This window comes from Dipodomys ordii, unplaced genomic scaffold, assembly GCF_000151885.1.
Source record: "Dipodomys ordii isolate 6190 unplaced genomic scaffold, Dord_2.0 Scaffold1, whole genome shotgun sequence".
NCBI classification, from domain to species: domain Eukaryota; kingdom Metazoa; phylum Chordata; class Mammalia; order Rodentia; family Heteromyidae; genus Dipodomys; species Dipodomys ordii.
In genome coordinates this window covers 35,088,339-35,108,147 of record NW_012267217.1, presented here as the reverse complement: position 1 = coordinate 35,108,147, position 19,809 = coordinate 35,088,339, and the positions used below count along the sequence as shown (strand labels likewise).

Here is a 19,809-nt window from a genome sequence, read left to right as displayed (position 1 = left end):
CATATAGTGTTTAATGTGTGCCAGCAACCTAAAAACTTCAGGTATATTATTTAATCCTTATAGAGAAAAGGACCTTATATACATATACATGTATTAAAATGTCATACTGTAACCTTTTGAAATGTTAGTTTAAAAAAAGAAACATACAGCTGGACACCAGTGGCTCACCCCTGTAAACCTACTCAGAAGGTTGTTCAAAACCATCCCAGGCAGGAAAGTACATGAGACATTTATCTCCAATTACCAGTTAAAAACTGTAAGTGGATATCCTGCCCATGCAATTGTAACCCCTCTGTACAGTATGTTCACAAATAAAATAAAATTAAATTAAAAAAAAACTGTAAGTGGAGGTGTGGCTGAAGTAGTAGAGCACTAAAGGGAAAAGGCCTATGGTCCAGGCTTGAGTTCAAACCCCAGTACGAGAAAGAGGAAGGAAAGAAAGAAGGAGGGAGGGAGAAGGAAGGAAGGAAGAAAGAAAGGAAGGAAGAAGGAAGGAAGGAAGGAGAAAGAAAGGGAAGGTAGGAGGTAAGGAGGGAGGGAGTGAAGGAGGAAGGAAAGGAAGGAACTTGAAAGTAGCCCAAATTAGGTAATGAGTACATTTCTTCTTGAACTGTGTCACCTCTTCGCTCACTCTCTGTTTTTCCCTCCCAATCCCCTCCCCCACAAGTTGTGTAGTTCATTTTTGCAGCGAAATGCCATACACAGTCAGCCCATGATATCCATGAGGATTCAGACTGTCTACCCATACCAGACTCCACAGTGCTCAGGTCCCTCTTGTGGAATGATGCAGAGTTGCTTATGACTACATTGTCCTCCCACTAACTCTCCTCCAGATTACTTTTGATACCTAATATTATAAGGTAGTAGATATAAGTGCTATGTAAATAGTTATTAAACTGTATTGCTTAGGAAATAATGACAAGAAAAAACAGCTTCACATGTTCAGTACAGACATAACTTTTTTATGGGGTGGGGGAGTTTCTTTGTTTTGTTTTTTTGTGCAGGTCCTGGGGCTTGAGCTCAGGCCTGGACATTTTTTTTTTTGCTCAAAGCTAATACTCCACCACACTTGAGCCACAGCTTCACTTCTGGCTTTTTGCTGGTTAACTGGAGATAAGAGTCTCATGGCCTTTCCTGCCCATGATCCTCAGATCTGTCTCCTAAGTAGCTAGAATTACAGCATGAGCCACTGGCACCTGACAACTCCTTTTATTATCTTCAATCCAAAGTTAATTGAACCTGTATGTGTGGAAACTGCAGTTACAGAGAAACAACACTAATTGTTAAAATAGCAGGAAGGTTTACCTGACATATTTGTTAATGAAAATGTGATTTTCTGTATCTAAAATATATGACAATATATATGATAACATATACAGAGCTCAAAATGTTTACACACAAGCTGACTAAAGGAGGGTATATTTAGAGAAGGAAGACAAAGGCAAAAACTAAAGGATTATTATCAAAACAAATATCAGTTCAGATGACTGCAGAACCTGGAAAAGTTGTTGCTGCTATTGATGCATAACATACTGCTCTTATTGATATATATATATATATATATATATATATACAGACATATGTATATATAATTTAAATTTTTAGAAACTTTAGCTGTGCTCTCAACTTTGGACAAAGTATCCCAGTTTACCATGTTGAGTTGGCATGGTACAGAAATTAATAGCCATACTGGTCTAGAAACATTAAACTTAATTTTTTCCATTTGTACAGGGGTAAACACACTGTATTAAATATGTAAGATCTTATCTATGTGGGTTTGATTACAGAAACTAATAAAGTATTCTCTAAATAATGAAAAAAATAAACGAATACCAGAAAATGGAAACTTGCCTTGTTTGGGAAGAGGTCAAAGGGGGCACAGGAATGGAGGAAGTGGTTGCATTCTATATATACTGTGTAAAATGGAACTATGTAACTCGTGGGTAGGGATCAGAGAGAGAGAATGAAGAAGGAAGGGGTGACATTGTCGAGAAGCATGATACTTGTAACCTGACTTACAGAATTGCAACTCCTATGTACAACTACTTAATAATAACAATAAAAAGAAAGAATATGCACTCTTAAAATACCATTAAAGAGCCAGGCACTGGTGGCTTATACCTAGAATCCTAGCTACTTAGGAGGCTGAACGACTGCATTATCTTCCTGACCAGCCTTCATTCTTCATTCTAGAGTTCAGTCTTAGTTAGGAGCCAGTGGCCCATGTGTATAATTCTAGCTGCTCAGAAGATTGAGATCTAAAAACAGAACCAACCTGGGCAGACAAATTCTCAAGACTCAACTAGTAGACTACTTGCCTATCAAGTGTCAAGCTCTGAGTTCAAATCCCAGGACTGAAAACAAAACAAAAAAAGAACAGTATTTACACCAAAATCGCCTCCAGTCCCATAAGACAAATGTAAATTAGTATTCTTTGTCTACTTCAAACTCCTCATTTGAGTCTTCCATTTAATTGATTCCTTTTTGTTGCCTACAAGATAAACTCTAAATTCTCTCTGTATGGCATACAACCCTTCAGCAGCTTAGTCTCTTTTCACACTTCATGTTCTAGCAGTTCTCAGCTGCCCCCTGTTGGGATGTTTCATGATTCCTCACTTCCCTTCTATACTAGGCATGTTCATCCTGAAAGCAACTCACAGGTCATTATCAGTGAAAGACAAGCCTCTGCAGTCATGTCCTATGTGTGCTTCCACCACAGCAGCAACCAGCTCACACTAGAATCCTCCAAGTCCATCTTCCCCATTTCAGAAGAAGTGCCTTTAAGGCATAAGCAAGGGTTAGTCATCTTCTATATTCAGCACCCAGTGTCTGGAATATGATAGTAGATACCTGACAAATATGAGTACTTCACAAAGAATCTTCCAGTCACTGTACTAGATCCTAGTGACTATCAAAGGTTTCGGTTCTGCTGTACAAGAGAATTCTACAAAAGAATTCGTGAAAAATGACAGGTCTGAAAGCATTATAAATAGTCCAATAAACCACGGTGTCCCCGTATACTGCCTCTTTAGCCAAATTTGCTCAGACTTTGCCTCCCATGACCATGCTGATGGTTGGACACACTATGGACAACCGTGGAGTTGCCCTCTAGCAAGAGCACTTCAGAGAAAGAAGGCATGAAAGGGAAGCAGGAAGAAGAAAGCCGTAAAGCTTAAAATAATCTGCAAACTAATGCAGCACCCTCCTTGAGAGTTTTCAGGTGCACACTTCGATGAGATGAAGAAATCTTCTCAGACTAGAATTCTCCACATCTCAAATGTGATCAGGGTTTAGTGTGTAAATAATGGGAGTAGTGCTGCCACACTGATTTCTAACATACACTCATTAATAAATATATTTTGTGCTATTCACCAGATATAGTGTTCAGATAAGAGATTAGACTGTCTCACTCAGCCTTCCTAAAAACCTGCCTGGGAAGTACTACTATTAACTCTACTCTAGAGGAGAGGAAATTGAAACTTGAAGAGGCCAAGTCACTTTTCCAGGAACATTATCTGTAGTAGTCCTAAGAAGCAGGATTCGAATCCAGGCAGTGTCATTCCATGTGCCAACCACACTGCAATCAAAAGTGCTCTTGACTTCAGGTCAATGGCAGTTTATGACTGAATGAGTCCAGTTGTCAAAGTGAGTTTGGTTTGGTTTGATTTTAATGAAGGGTTCTTGGAACTTAGAGTTTAACAAAATGAACGCCAGGAAGCTGAAACATGTTCAGGAGTGAAGGAGGTCAAAGGGATGGGAGACAGACAAATGGAGACAGGTGTGGCGGGTGAATGTCATCATAACGTTCAATGCACAAATGTGAAAATAGAACTGGGTAACTTGAGGGGATGGGTGGGGTTGGGAGGGATGTGGGGCAACAGCATTGTACTCATAAACTGATTTGTTGAACGGTAACCATTTTGTACTTAAAGAAAGTAATTTTTTAGAAGAACAAAAAAGCCAGGCACTTGTGGCTCACGCCTGTAATCCTAGCTACTCTGGAGTCTGAGATCTGAGGATCACTGTTCAAAGCCAGCTGGGGCAAGAAAATCCGTGAGACTCTTATCAACAGTTAACCACCAGAATACCAGAAGTGGCACTGGCAGTCAAGTGGTAAGAGTGCTAGCCTTGAGCTGAAGATCTGAGGGACAGCACCCAGGCCCAGAGTTCAAGCCCCACGACCAAAAAAAATAAAAGATACTTTGAGATCTGTAGAAATATTGCATTATCATCTTAAGTATTTTAAACTGCTTTAAACTAAGAAAAACTAATTATCCATATAACTCTCTTTTGTGAGTAAAAATCTTTTAATTAATATTAATATATTAATTATACAAAACAATGGTGTCATTGTGACATTTTCGTATGTAATGTAGTTTGAAAATATTCCCTCAACCATTCCATTACCCACCCTCTTTTTCCTCCAAGTAGTGTTTTTATGAAAGTATTTTAATATAAATTTTTAATACTTGGTAGTTCTAATCACCATAAGATCTTTTTCCAGGAAAAAAAATTACTCCACATAGAATGAAATTTTCCTAGTGTTACCTAAAAGACTCAAGTGCTTTTTTGCACTTTGCTTCTCTTCTTTTAGATTCCAGAAACAGTTTCTTCAAAAAGCCAATTTCCTTTCTGGAAAAGATTTTTGTTTCCAACCATGCTGAGAATTCCCTTTTTAATTCTCTCTCCTCTCCTTCCCCCGCTTCCCCACTCTCTAAAGGAAGAAGGAAAAGAAGGGTGAGCACAGGACAGAGAAAAGGGGGGTACAGAAAAAAATTACATGCCACTGTTATCTGGATATATCTACTGGTATATAATTACATCCAAGTTGCACTTTTGCCTTTTTATTTCCGTTTGGGGACCTCTTTTATCATCTGGCCAACTGGGATAGACAAAGCACAGTTGGTGCCCAGAGCCACAGCACTCTGGTAGGGGGCTGGCTGGCTGTGAATTGACGTGGCATGGAAATTCTCCACTAAGTTGCAGCAGCTTGAATGTTTCTCTGAGATCAAGCCCTGCCCAGAATCTGTAGCTACATCATGGACTCAGGGACTTTACACAAAAATGGACAGAAACCATCTTCAGCTCCTTTCTTTGGACTCTGATGTTTTCTGGCTGGGTATTGATGGCTCAGCCGAAAACCCAATCAAAGCAGTGAAGTCTGTAACTTTCTTTTCGCAGCTTAAACAACAGAATTTTCTGCCCTCCCTCTCCTTCCCTGCAGTCTAATTCCTCGCAGACTTTGCTATGGGGTGCGGACTTCGAAAGCTGGAAGACCCTGATGATAGCAGTCCTGGAAAAATATTTTCTACCCTGAAGAGACCACAAGTGGAAACAAAGACGGAATTCGCTTACGAATATGTATTACTGGATTTTACATTACAAGGTACCTTTTGCTTCTCTTTTAGCTGTGAAATCTTCCCAAAATAAGAGACAACTAATAACTAATTTTTTTACTGTTGACTTACAAATTCTTATACTGTTCTTCACAGTCAGATTGTATAATCCCCTCTAACAGTAATGCTTTGTTTCTTAATTTGGATTTTTGCTTTATTGTATTTGCTTTTTTTTCCCTTCTGGATTTTTTTTTCTTTCTGTTTTGTTGTTGTTGTTGTTTCTCTTTTTGTTTTTCCTTGTATGATGGTTCCTGTGTATTTTACAAAATTAGGGAAACTGCTTGGAAATGTTTCTTTTGTTTTTAAATCAAATGCTTATTTGTGGAAGGGTTTGTGGAAAATGACTGATCTGCAGGCCAAATATCTGAAGTCTTAATGACAGCTTGTGTTTTTGAAAGGGGTTTGAAAAGCACGAGAAGGCACCATGTAGGCAGTGTTTCCCAGACCAAATTCGGGAAGATTGTTTGCTGAGACAAATTTGAGGTGACTAACTATGTAGAATTTTGTGATTGTGCCGCTTACTTGATATTTATGACCCAACTAAAGTTTGAAAATACAGTTTAACGGAAAAAAGAAGAAGGAAAAAAAAGTTGTTTTCTATTACACACTTCCTTTGCTCTGTGCCCTGTCTGGAACAGAGTTTCTCTGTTCCAGAAAGTTAGAAACACAAATAAACAAGCCCAGATGGCAGGTCGGTGGAGAAGACGCATAGCCCCACTCCACATAGACTCTGCCTCTTTCCTTTTCGGAACTTTGAGTACTTTACAACTGCCTGGACAAAAAAACATTTTTTTTAAAAGAACTAACTGCATCTCTAATTATGGGATTTACATAAGTTGCATACTGTTAAGCTATCAGACACTAGGATTTTAACTTTTTATGACAAATATATTTTAAATTCTCATAAGTCTAACAGAAAGTTTACACTAACTAAATTACCATGCTGGATATTGTCTTAACTTTTTTTTAGTTAAACACAAATTCATTTTTGTCTCTGTCCCTATCTCTCTGCATTTCTGTCTGTGTCTCTGTCTCTCTGCCTCTCTCTCTCTCTGCCCCTCCCTCCCTTCCTCCTTCCCTCCCTCCCTCCCTCCCTCTCCTCTCTCTCTCTCTTTCTCCCAAGCTTGCCTGAAACAGTGCATCTTTGTGTAAAAGCAAGGGTAGTCCATTTTTCTTTGTCAAAAATTGAGTTGGCTAGCAAACAAACCCCCAAATCTGTATACACGCACACATACTTTTAACATGTTCACACATACTTTCAACATGTTCACATGCCTATTTTCATCTAAGACTAAGGGTATCCAAAGAGAAAATATATTTTCTTTCCATTTCTTTTCAATTATGTCGGTTGAAATGGATTAAGATAACGGTGCTAATCAGAAAAGTAACCAATAATTCGATTTTTTTCTATACTTTTTAAGAAAGCGGTCATTTGAGAAAATATCTATAATATGGTGGTTTTCATAGTAGTGACTCACTTCTGCTTTTCCTTGTCAGTGTGAACTAGTGTCTATAAAGCCTGGGACACAAAAAACATGCTCTCCTGAACCTTAAAACTATTCATAAAATTTGGGTCAGAGACATTTTGATCTGTACTTTATGATGTTCTGCAACTAAGTTCATAGCTTAAGGAACTTGAGGTTGATCTGATCCATCTCTTTCTCCCATGTCAACATCGTCAATGAATAGGTATAAACGCCATCATCCTTGAATCAAGATCTACAGTTTTATTCAAAAGTAGTTTGGGTTTTCTCATTGTCAGACACCCTTTTATCTGTAAAAGGAGTATAAGTTTCCACTCCAGGTGTGTGGAGGATGGAACAGTAAATTCTCCTATGAGCTGTAAATACAGGCATATCATGCAAATGTGAACACATTTGAAAGTTGCATCTGGTTCCTATTTGGTACAGGCGCCTAGTCTCCTAGTGCCCCATTTCTCTCTAGTTCTTCCACATGGTTTGGCTTGGGGCTTTTGTTTGCCTGTTTTGGTCTATGCCTTTGCCTTTGCTTTAGAAGCCAGGATCTGAGCACCAGCCCAGTTCCAAAGCCCCTTCAAGATTATGCTTTTCTGGCCTCTCTCAACTTGTAGCTCTGATGGCCACCTGCTACTCCCATGTCTACAGGAATGAGTCTGGGTTGGTTGGAACACCCCAACCTTCTGTTTGGCCCTGTGACTCTAGAAGAAGTGTTAGCTCCTGCCACTGGTTTGTCAGAGGCCAGTATGCAGTGAGCAGCCCTGGCAGAAATAAAGTAGCCTGGTGCCAGCTGTGTGTGCTCACGATGACTGGTGTCTTATCTTACCTCCCACGGACCTTTCCAAACAGAGACCACGAAAAAGAATAAAATGCCAATGGAGGCAAAAAGGGAAACTTTAAGAATTCCCAGTCCCTATGTTTATGGTGGTTTTAATTATCTTTAACAACTTATTTGCTTTCCATTTAATTCTGTCTTTCTTCCCACCCTCCCCAATCACAACTTTATAAATATATACTTTCGGAGAATGAAATGCTATTTTCGTTGTAAGGCAGAGTGTTTCAGTGTTATCTACTTTATTACAAATGGATTCACTTGTCACTCTCTTCTTCCTTCTGACTCCAAAACTGGAGACAGATTGGTTCTCTCTCCTCCTTTGAACCCAGATCCTGCAGGAAACTTTTTGGCCAACCTGTTGTGGTTATTAGTAATTTCTTCATTTCACCTCTGGAATATGATCATTATTGATTACCTACATGTCTATTTCACAGGTTCTACTTTTTTCTTATCCTGGACACAAAACATTCATTCATATAAACATAACTTGACATGTAATCCCTGTGAAGACTGGTTTTTTAGGAGTTTTAGAGTTAGTATAAGAAATTAAAAACCTAATTCTTTGTTTCTAAAGTACCAGCCATGTAGGCTGAATTTTGCTGGAGATCTTTACCAAGTCTACTATCAGTACCAATGAGGCTTTGTGATGTGATGTATTTTCTGAATTAGTGTGTAGTAACGATTTCACCCACCATATTATGATAAGGTAACATTTCATTAAAAGCTTTTGACTTTTAATAAATTGTTAATGAATTAATTTAATGACTAGAGATTTCTTATAGTATATCTATATGTGTGTGTGCATTTATGAGAGTATATAATGTGCATATATGGACATTACTATAGAATTATTATAGAAAAAGTTCAATTAACTTTGCAAATGATCACAAAAAATTAGTATACCTCCTTTTACAGTCCCAGAAAATGATCTGCATAATACTAATCTTAAGGTTTTTTTAGGGCATTTATAGATTTATGAGTAAAAAAGAGTTTCTACAATACCTACGAGGAAGATGGACAGTAGTTTTCTTTACTTGAATTTTTAATTTAATTACATAAAATACATTGAGTAAAATTTTCTAATTCCTACCTTGCTTCATTATAATTCATAAAAACCATTTGTCTCTCATCATGATCATTAAAAGCAATAAGTACTTATCTATACTGTAGAAGATACTAGTTAGCACTAGGAATAGATAATATAAATATATATATAATTTTTGCTTCATCTGAACAAGTTCATGAACTCCTCAAGGGCAGGAACCATACCTTATCCATGTTCATATTCCCTATGTCTAGTTCAGTTAGGCTGGTGGCAATGGTATAACGCATATGTTGCAGGAAATATGCTATAGGAAATATCATGAAATTTTGGAACTTGAGTTAGGGCTTTAACTGACTCTGGAAGAAAAAGCAGACCTTAGATAGGCATAAGAGGATTAGGAGCTTGAGGCCTGGTCAAGTGCTACTAAATGGAGCAGTGAGCTAAAGGATGAGGTTGGAAATAATAGAGTAAGGAAGGGTCTGGCTTGCCTGAAGCGTTAAGATGCAAGTCTATGGAAAAAAACAGTTGTAAAGGGGGCGTTGGTGGTGATGGTGATGGTAGTGGTGGTCATAGGACTTGAACTCAGTGCTTGGGTGCTATCCCTGAGCCTCTTTACACTTAAGGCTAGAACTGTGTGTGTGTGTGTGTGTGTGTGTGTTTTGAACTCTGGGCCTGGGCACTGTCCCTCAGCTATTCAGCTCAAAGAGAGCACTCTACCACTTGAACCACAGTGCCACTTCCGGTTTTCTGGTGGTTTATTGAAGAGTCTTCCAAACTTTCCTGCCCAGGCTAACTTTGAACTGAGATCCTCAGATCTCAGCCTCCTGAGTAGCTAGGATTACAGGTGTAAGATACTGCTACCCGGTCTCCACTTCTGCTTTTCTGGTGGTTAAATGGAGATCGGAATCTCACAGACTTTCCTGCTTGGGCTGTCTTTGAACCATGATCCTCAGACCTCAGCCTCCTGAGTAGCTAGGATTACAGGTGTGAGTCAACAGTATCCTGTTACAAAGGATTTTGAACAAGTAGTTCAAACTTGATAGATACAGAGATGTATTGTAAGAAGATTAATGTGGGATTTCAATGGGAGAGATGGAAGCAAGGAGAAAAGGTCAAAGATTGCTTGTAGTAATCAGGATTTTTTACCCACAGGTCATGGGTAAAAATAAGGATGGAATAGAATAGATACAAGAGATATCAAGAAAGAGGCACTTAGCTTATAACTTGCTAGATATGAAGAGCTAGAAAGAATAAAGAATCCAGGCTGACTGCCCAGTTCTGAGCCTGAGCAACTATGGAAATAATGATATCTTATATAGCCAGGGGTGCCTCCCAAAGAGTCACTTAAGGGATGATCCAACAGCAGTCCACTGCAGGCATGGTACATCTGCAGGGGCAGTGGAGCCCATAGCTGCACAGCTGTATGTGGTAAACTTGAGGGGGACTTGGAAATAATATTTTCTTTTTTTTGCAGCACTGGGATTTGAACTCAGGGCTTTATGTTTGTAGACAGGAGCTCTAAAGTTTGAGCCACACACCTCTAGCCCTTTTTGTTTCACCACTTTTTTTGCCAGTCCTGTGGCTTGAACTCATTTCTCTGAGCTTCTTTTGCTCAAGGCTAGCACTCTACCACTTGAGCCACACAGCCACTTCCGGCTTTTTCTGTTCATGTGTTCCTGGGCTTTATGCATGCTATCCAAGCACTTCACCACTAAGCCACATTCCCAGCTCATGTTTCAGCCCTTTTGTCATCTGGACTGAAAGCCTCCCAATTTCAGTCTCTCAAGTCATTAGGATTATAGACATGAGCCACTTTACCCAGCTTTTAAGAAAAGGAATATAGACAGAACATTAGTATCTTGGACAATTTGGGGGAAAGCTATCCAGCAAAAATAACAATGAGGGGCTGGGAAGGTGGCTCAGTGGTAGAGCGTTTGCCTTGCATACATGAGGCCCTGGGTTCGATTCCTCAGCACCACATACACAGAAAAAGCTGGAAGTGGGTGCTCTGGCTCAAGTGGTAGAGTGCTAGCTTTGAGCTGAAGAGCTCAGAACAATGCCCAGGACCAGAGTTCAAGCTCCACGACCAGCAAAAAAAAAAAAAAGAAAGAAAGAAAGAAAGAAAAAGTGAGAACACTAGAACCTAAAGATAGGAACTAACACAAAAAGTAATGGATAATTTTACATATTAGAGGATTTTCAGGAAGAATGAAGATAAAAAACTGTAGATAATGCACTAAAGCATCAACAGAACATGAATGGAATATATAATCAGAAATATAAGTTAAAAAAAAAAAAGAGTCAGGCTCATGCCTGAAATCCCAGCACTGGGAGGCAGGCAAATCATGTTTTCATGCCTGGAGCACGCAGCAAAACTCTGTCTCAAAAGAAAAATTGAAGAGACCAGGCACCAGCAGCTCAGAACTGTAATCTTAGTTACTCGGGAAGCTGAGATCTGAGGATCATAATTCAAAGCCAGCCCATGGAAGGAAAGAAAGCTCATGAGACTCCTTTCTCCAATTACCACTGAAAGGCCAGAACTAGAGCTGTGGCTCAAGTTGTAGAGCACTAGCCTTGAGCACAAAAGCTCAGAGACAGTACTCAGGCCCTGAGTTCAAGCCCCAGAACCAGAAAAAAAAAGTTCTTATTATGAAACTTCATCCTCCTTTCTTTTCTTTTCCATTTTTCCCCAGTTCTGGGGTTCAGACCCAGGGCTTTATGCCAGCAAGGCAAATGCTCTACCCCTGAGCTGTGTCTCCAGCCCCCTAGCCTTCCTTTCCACTAGACGGAAAATACATAAAGAGTTCCATTATGTTTGAAACCATGAGATTAATCTTGCTGAGAAAAACAACAAAACCTCACAAATCCAGACTATTGTGGGAAAGAAAGATTCCATTCTGAATGGGAAGAGGAAGGAATCTCTAATAATAGCAATGTTGACTCACTTAAAAAAATGTTGATGTTAGGCAACAATACATTTACATTTGTCCGCCTCTTTACAGTACACTTGGGTGGTTCTTTTCTCCCCCAGGTCTGCTTCTTACATCAGGTAGACATTTATTGTTTCAATGGATACTCACTGAGCCACTCTGTGCCAAGAACCAGGATACAAGCTAAATAAAGCCCTAGGGATCATTACTGAAGGAAACTGGTGAATAAACACTCAGCTGCAATAGACCAGTCCTATAATCTTAGCTACTCAGGAGCCTGAGATCTGAGGATTGCAGTTCAAAGACAGCCCAGGCAGGAAAGTATGTGAGACTCTTATTTAAAATGAACCACCAGAAAATCTGGAAGTAGAGCTGTGGCTCAAGTGGTAGAGTGCCCTGAGCTGTGATGAAGCTATGGTCTGGAGAATATGGAAGCCAAAAAAAGAGTATCTTAGCCAGGTGCTAGTGGTTGATGCCTGTAATCCTATCTTCTTATGAAGCTACGATCTGGGATCAGTGTTCGAAACCAGCCCACACAGGAAAGTCCATGAGAGTCTCATCTCCAATTAACCACCAAAAACAAACAAACAAACTGATGTGGATCTGTGGTTCAAGCACCAGCCTTTTTTTTGGGGGGGGGGAGGGAAACTTACAAACAGTACCTGAGTTCAAGCCCCAGATAAAAAAATAATAATAATACATTTATCTACTTAGCTGAAGAGACACCCAAAGGAAAGGTGTGTGTATGCACATGTGTCCGTACAAGGGTGTCCACAGAATCATCTGTTAACTTACAGAATCATTTGAGCGTGTGAACACCCATAATTCCTAAGAACGAGAGGGCAGAAAAACAAATCATGGCATACCCACACAAGGGGACCTTGTACTGCAGAAGGCAGCTCACGTTTTCTGGAAAAAGGCTAGATTGTAAATACTTTAGGCTTGGGAGCCATGTGGTTTCAATCACAGCTACTCAGCTCTGCCACAGTGAGGGTAAGTCAAAGAAGATGGGGGGGTGAGGGGGGTGAGTAGATACTCTGTGACCAGGCTTGCATGAAGCTGAGAAATCAGCCGTTCCAACCAGACAGAGTAGCACCGTGGTGGCAAGACCCTGGCTCCATCTCTAGCACCACAGAAAGCAGCTAACTGAACTCTAATGTTCAGGGTTGCATTCTTGGGTCGTTAACCAAAAAGACAAACAAGGGAGTGACTGCCGGAAAAGTCAAGGTGGTGCGGGGTGGGGGAGGGGGGAAGTGCCACTGGGAAGGGGGAAATAGGGGCTACTAAAGCGCCAGCCAAGTCCTCTCTCCCCCTCTCCCCTCTCTCCCCTCTCTCCCCTCTCTCCTCTCTCCCTCTCCCTCTCTCCCTTCTCTCTCCCCTCTCCTCTGTCCCTCTCTCTCCCTCTCTCCCCCCTCCCCATCCTCTCTCCCTTCTCTCTCCCCTCTCCTCTGTCTCTCTCTCTCCCTCTTTCTCTCCTCTCTCCATTTTCCCCTCTCTCCCTCTCCCTTTTCTCCCCTTTTTCCCTCTTATCTCCTCTCTCTCTCCTGTCCTCTCTCCTCTCTCCCCCAGTACTGGGTTTGAACCTCATGTTCTTGCTTGAGTTTTATTTAAGGCTGGCTCTCTACCATTTGAACCACCCCTCTAACTTCCAGCTTTTGCTGGTTAATTGAAGTTTAAGCATCTACTTAGGCTGGTTTTGAACCACAGCCTCCTAAGTAGCTACAGTTATAATTCTAAGCCACCAGCACCTAGCTCTGCTTTCTATCCAAGTGTTGGTAGTTTTGCCTGGGCTTTGTGTGTGTCCCCTGTAGTATATTACATTGTTGCACATGCTCCCTACTACTGAGGGGTGAGGGAGGGGGAACTCATTGGAGTCAAAAGAAATGACTGAGAAAAAAAGAAAAAGAAAAGAACTGAATGGAAAAGCAGACAACGCTACAAAGGCCTAGCCATGGGAGGAAATGCTACGGTCTGTCTGGAAACTGCGCATGAAGCAGAACGGGAGGAGCAAGCACTGAAACAGGCTGCCAGAGGCTGGGGCTCTCATAAATAGGCCTGTCCCTGCCTGCCCGCCATAATGTCCTGCGTAGTTCATCAGAGTTTTACTGCATTGAAATATATTAACCAGTGGCTACCAGGGGACAGCTGTCACTTAAGTATCGTCATGGAAGCAGTATTTACTTAGGGAGCCTGGTTAAGTCAGGTTATTTAAAACATTTGATGAGTAAACTAATTAGTGACTCCTTTCAATTTCCATACATTAAATTACTTACCAACTTACCCTGGTCTAAATGCTTTTTCCTATCTTGTTTCTGAATTCTCAGACTCTGAAACAATATAATCCAAATCCCTGAACTTTTACTTTCCCAGAAGTGCTGGAATGTTCTGGCTTTCAACTCTTTCTGTCGGAGTTCAAGAGCAGCCTCACACTTTACTAGCAATTTGAGGAAATTGCCTCATCTTTTTCTTCCTGAGGTTTTGGGGTTTTTTTTTCATCTGAGAATGATTATGATACCTACTTTTTAAGAGTTTTCTAAGAATAAGGAAAGGGGGCTGTGGGTAGAGCAAGGTAGAACACCTGCTCAATAAGCACGAGGCTGGGAGTTCAACCCACAAAAGTAAAACAAACAAACAGAAAAAAGGCTGGGTGCCAGTCTTACACTGTAATCCTACACTGTAATTCCTAATCAGGAAGTTGAGATCTAAGGATCTCCATTCAAAGCCAGCCCACGCAGGAAAATCCATGAGATTTTTATCATCAAATAACTAGCAAAAAGCCAGAAGTGGAGCTGTGGCTCAAGTGGTAAAGCACTAACCTTAAGAGGAAAAAAAAAAAGCCCACAAACATCACCCAGTCCCTGACTTGAAGGCCCAAGACAATCACAAAAAATAATAATAATAAAAGTCCAAGAGCCCCTGATCTAATAAGCCCCAACTAAAGACCTGGTCCAAAATGCTGAGCCAGAGAGGGGCCAGTTTTCACCCTGCTGAGCACTGGTGGAAATTCCTCCTGACTGTGCACTCAGCTCTTTCTCCCATCCCCAAACTGAGTTAGGTTTGAGCACCTAAGAGTCCAAAAGACTCTACTCTCAGCACAGTTTAAAATGTTATCAAGAGCCAGGCCCTGGTGGCTCACACTGGCAATCGCAGCTAAGTGAGGCTGAGATCTGAGGATCAATGTTTAAAGTCAGCCCAGGTGGGCAAATCCATGAAACTCTTATCTCCAATTAATTAACAAAAAATCAGAAATGGAGGTGTGGCTTACATAGTAGAGTAGTTCTCTGAGGATGTTTCCGTCAGGGATTATTATCCTGTGTGAGATGTTAATTATTTTTTTTTATTTGCCACTCCTGGGGCTTGAAATCTGACCCTGGATGCTGTCCCTAAGCTTCTTTTGCTCAAAGCTAGCACTCTATCACTGGAGTCACAGCACTACTTCTGGCTTTTTCTGAGTAGTTTATTGGTGATGAGTCTCATGCACTTTCCTGCTCACGCTGGCTTTGAACCATAATTCTCAAATCTCAGTCTTTGAATACCTAGGAGTACAGGCATGAGCCACAAGTGCCCAGCCTAAATACTTATTTTTTAAAAAGCACAAATCTGAATGGTACCACTGAATGGTCCTAAAAAGCAGTAAACCCAGAAGGAATAATGTCTTGATATAAATTAATGTTAAAGGTGCTTATTAAATAAGTGTTGATGGACAAGATTTTTCTTCCTTTTTAACTTTTCTAGGTTTCTATGTGAAATCCCTTCTGACATCCTTTGTGTGTGTGTGTGTGTGTGTGTGTGTATAGATGTGTGTGAAACCTCATGACAGTAGCCTTACCCTTTCATGATGATGAAAATTAGACCAGAAAGAAACTTTGTTGTGATCTTAAGGAAAGATTTTAGAATGTCTTTCTTTGTTAGATTTTCTTTCTTAACTTTTAGGACTTTTATACAACCATTCTAAGTGCTCTTCTGTGATTAATTGGAGATAAGACTCTCACAGACTTTCCTGCTCAGGCTGGCTTCAAAATGCTATCCTCAGATCTCAGCCTCCTGAGTAGCAAGGATTTCAGGTGTGAGCCTCCAGAGCATGTCTATTTCCTTCCTTTTTTCAGACTGAAAAATATTAAAGTGTGTATAGGCCATATTTTGTTTATCCATTCAGCTATAAATAGACACCTAGATTGCTTTCACTTCTTGACTACTATGAATGATGCTATGAGAATGAAAATGTAGTTATCTCTTTGAGAATCAAATTTCATTGATTTGAATCCCTTACAAGTTGATTACTGAATCATATGATACAATAAAAATTTTCCATTTCCTGGCATCTGTTTTGATAAATAGCATTTTAAATGTTCAGAGGAGTTATGCCCTTGAGCTCCTCCCCTAAAGGTATCCTCCTTTAGTCTGACTATGTGTAAATACGTGGAGTCCTATATAATGTATCATGTCCTGATGTATTTTAGATCTAGCTTCCATATGTGAGAGAAAGCATGTACCATTAGTCAACCTGAGCTTGCTTTATCTCAGCATGATTTATTCTAAGTTTATCTATTCTCTGCAAATTACATAATATTATTCTTTCTAATGGATGAATAAAATTCCATTGTGTTTATGTACCCCATTTTTTATCCACTCATCCATTGTAGGGCATCTGGGCTGTTTCCATAATTTGGCTATTGTAAATAGTGCAGCAATGAACATGGATGTGCAAGTGTCTTTATGGTATCCTGGCTTATTATGTTTTGGCTGGCTCCTACAGTAGATCTTAGGTTCAGTTTCTTGAGGAATCTCTAAACCTCCTTCCAGAGTTGTTGTGCTAGTTTGCATTCCCACCAACAGTGCAATAGTGTTCCTTTTCCCCCACATCCCCACCAGCATTTGTTGTTATTCAATTCTTGATCTTGCCCAGTCTTACTGAGATGAAAAAGAATCTCAAACTTGTTTTGATTTGCATTTCCTTTATGGAAAGAGATGTTGAGTATTTCCTCATGTGTCTATTTACCATTCTTAATTCTTTTACTGAGAAGTCTCTCTTTAGCTCCATTGCCCTTATTGATTGGTTTATTAGTTTGGGAAGGGTTATGATTTTTTGAGTTGCAATACTTGTACTTTTATGCACTCATTTTGCATGTTTGTTGCCCTAACAAATAAGTATTTCCAAGTTAACATAATGAACCAAGGCACATATAAAACATAGAAAGACATGATTGAGGTAGGTTTCCTGCCCTTAAACAATTCTCAGACTAAGACAGACATCTGAATAAGTAAATATCTAGTAGAAGAATATACAGCACAGAACAAAAAAGAATATATAGCACAGAGGAAGGAATCAGAGAGCTGAGGCTGAATTGGAGAAAATAAAGGCTAGTGTCATGAAACAGAATGGTGGGTTCCAACACTCCCGGGATAGTTCTGACATGTGGAAGTATGATATACAGGAAAGATGAAAACTGGCTGCCAAAGGTGAAGCCTGATCTTCAGGCAGAGGCCAAACTGAAGGTTCTTTTATATCATGTTAAAACACCCCCATTTTATATAGTATGCAGTGCAATCCATTAAAAGACTAATTTTAAGTTTTTGTAGAATTAGTGCATTGTTTTAAAAAGAAGTTTAAGTTACTAGAGTTTAAGTAACTCCTAGTCATAGGAGTTTGTTCCATCTTATTGGATGCTTTTTCGGTTCCTTTGTCTCAAATTCAAGGTTAATAGTCCAGATTCTAAAAAGAGTAAAGTGGCATGAATGACGCCATGGTTGCCACGGAACGCAGCAGGACTGTCTCTTCAAAACCCAGGATTATTCTCTTTGCTTTTCTATTCATAAGGATGATTAGAAGTAGAACATTAACTCCAAAAGAGGATGAAAATTAAAGGACATGGATTCATCCTAGTTTGGGTAACTCTTGTTGACTGCTCTATTTTAGTTTAAGTTGGTCTGAATGCACACAGATGGTGGATTTCTGTTCCAATGTATGGGTATTAATGTGATGGGAGACAACATTTCCTTGGACTCTTCCTCCTGTGTTCCTAACCAACTTCCTAAGTTTAGGCAATCAGTATCAGGTCAATCTCCAGCATGAAAAAATGACAAAAAGAAAAGACATGATAAAATTATACATCTACCAGTTCATAAGATTACCCCTGCTTTTTTCTGAAGTTTAAGATTACCCTTGCTTTTTTCTGAAGTTTAGAAAATACATAAGATGTTAGTGCAATGCATAAGTATGAAAATATCCCTTCACTTTTGATATTTCAGCTTCATCAAACCCAGAAGTCATCAAGATCAATTCAATTTTGGATATAGCAACAAAAGTGGAAGACTATTATCTTAAAGGATATATTGTTGGGGCCATTCATCCTATTATACAACCTGTGGGACCCCGAAAACACCTACCAGCAAGTTACCTTTACAGGGTGGTTTTATCACGCTCAAAACTAAGGTACGCATAGTGTGGCAAGAAATTAGTTATTCTGCTAGGTGTTTGTGGCTCACCCCTCTAATCCTAGCTACTCAGAACACTGAGAGCTGAGGACCACAGTTCAAAGCCAGCCTGGGCAGGAAAGTCTGTGAGACTCATTTCCAATTAGCCATCAGAAAAGCAGAAGTGATTCTGTGGCTCAAAGTAGTAGAGTACTAACCTTGAGTTGAAAAAGCTCTAGGACAGTGCCCAGACCTTGAGTTCAAGCCCCACCACTGGCTTAAAAAAAAAAAAGATTACATTTCTTTTGAATAATGTTACCTCTTCCCTCACACTCTCCCAGTTTTTCCCTCTTAATTTTTTTATTTTACTTTATTTTTAATGCCAGTGGTTTGAACTCAGGACCTCGTGTACTTGCCTGGGTTTTGCAGGGGGTTTGGAGAGGGAAGTGGTTTTTTTTGTTTTTGTTTTTGTTGGTTGTGGGGCTTGAACTCTGGGCTTGGGCGCTGTCCCTCAGCTCTTCCGCTCAAGGAGAGTGCTCTACCACTTGAACCACAGCGCCACTTCTGGTTTTCTGGAGGTTTATTGGAGATAAGAGTTTCACGGATTTTCCTGCCCCGGCTGGCTTTGAACTGTGATCCTCAGATCTCAGCCTCCTGAGTAGGTAGGATTACAGGTGTGAGCTGCCAACACCCAGCTTTGCCTGGATTTTTATGCTCAAGGTTTGGGCTCTACCTCTTGAGCCATATCTATACCCCCAGCTTTTTGCTGGTTAGTTAGAGATAGGAGTGTCATGGACTTTTCTGCCTGGGCTGGCTTTAAACTATGATCCATGGGTCTCAACCTCCTGAGGAGTGAGAATTACAGGTATGAGCCAAAGACACCAGTCTAAAATATGTTTGAAAGATACTTTTTTCAAATTATGCAACCATTTTTGTCAAAGTTGCAAATTTGACTTTTTTTCCCCCAGTACTAGGCACTGTCCCTGAGCTTTTTTGCTCAAGGCTAGTGCTGTACACACTTGAGCTACAGCTCTACTTCCTGCTTTTTTTGGTAGTTTATTGGAGATAGGAGTCTCACAGACATTCCTGCTGGGTACAACTTTGAACCATAATCCTCAGATCTCAGCCTCCTGAATAGCTAAGATTACAGATGTAAGCCACTGGTGCCTGGAAATGATTTTTTTAAATTTAATGGTAAGATACTTCAATGAAGGATGAAAATAGTTGGACTGACATCTGTAACACAAGAGTCACGATTCAAAGACAACCTGGGCAGAAAAGTCTGAGAGACTCTTCTCCAATTAACCAGCAAAGAGCCAGAAATGGAGCTGTGGGCTGGGGGCCAGTGGCTCATGCCTATAATCCTAGCTACTCAGGAGACCTGAGTCTGAAGATCAGGGTTCAAAGCCAGCCCAGCCAGCATAGTCCGTGAGGCTCTTATCTCTAATAACCCAGCAGAAAACCGGATGTGGCGCTGTGGCTCAAGTGGTAGAGCACTAGCCTTGAGCTGAAGAGCTGAGGGATAGCATCCAGGCCCAGAGTTCAAGCCTCACAACTGGCAAAAATAAAAAGAAATGGAGCTGTGGTGCAAGTGGTAGAACACCATCCTTGAGCTAAAAAGCTAAGGGACAGTGCCCAGGCCCTGAGTTCAAGCTCCAAGACTTAGGTAAAGCATTTCTTATAACTTTTATTAAAGCAACAAATATAAATCTTT

At 40.2% G+C, this 19,809-nt stretch overlaps 1 protein-coding gene across 2 annotated transcripts in view; it reads left to right on the top strand.

Moving 5' to 3' along the window:
- Positions 1–5,054: 5,054 nt before the first annotated feature.
- Rftn2 (raftlin family member 2) overlaps positions 5,055–19,809 on the top strand; it is a 60,624-nt gene continuing 45,869 nt past the window's right edge. For both annotated transcript variants that reach the window (XM_013031996.1, XM_013031921.1), the window contains exons 1-2: positions 5,055–5,386; positions 17,931–18,114. In XM_013031996.1, coding sequence (XP_012887450.1) covers positions 5,248–5,386; positions 17,931–18,114 — 323 coding nt within the window. In that variant the 5' untranslated portion in view covers positions 5,055–5,247. The remainder of the gene's footprint in view (positions 5,387–17,930; positions 18,115–19,809) is intronic.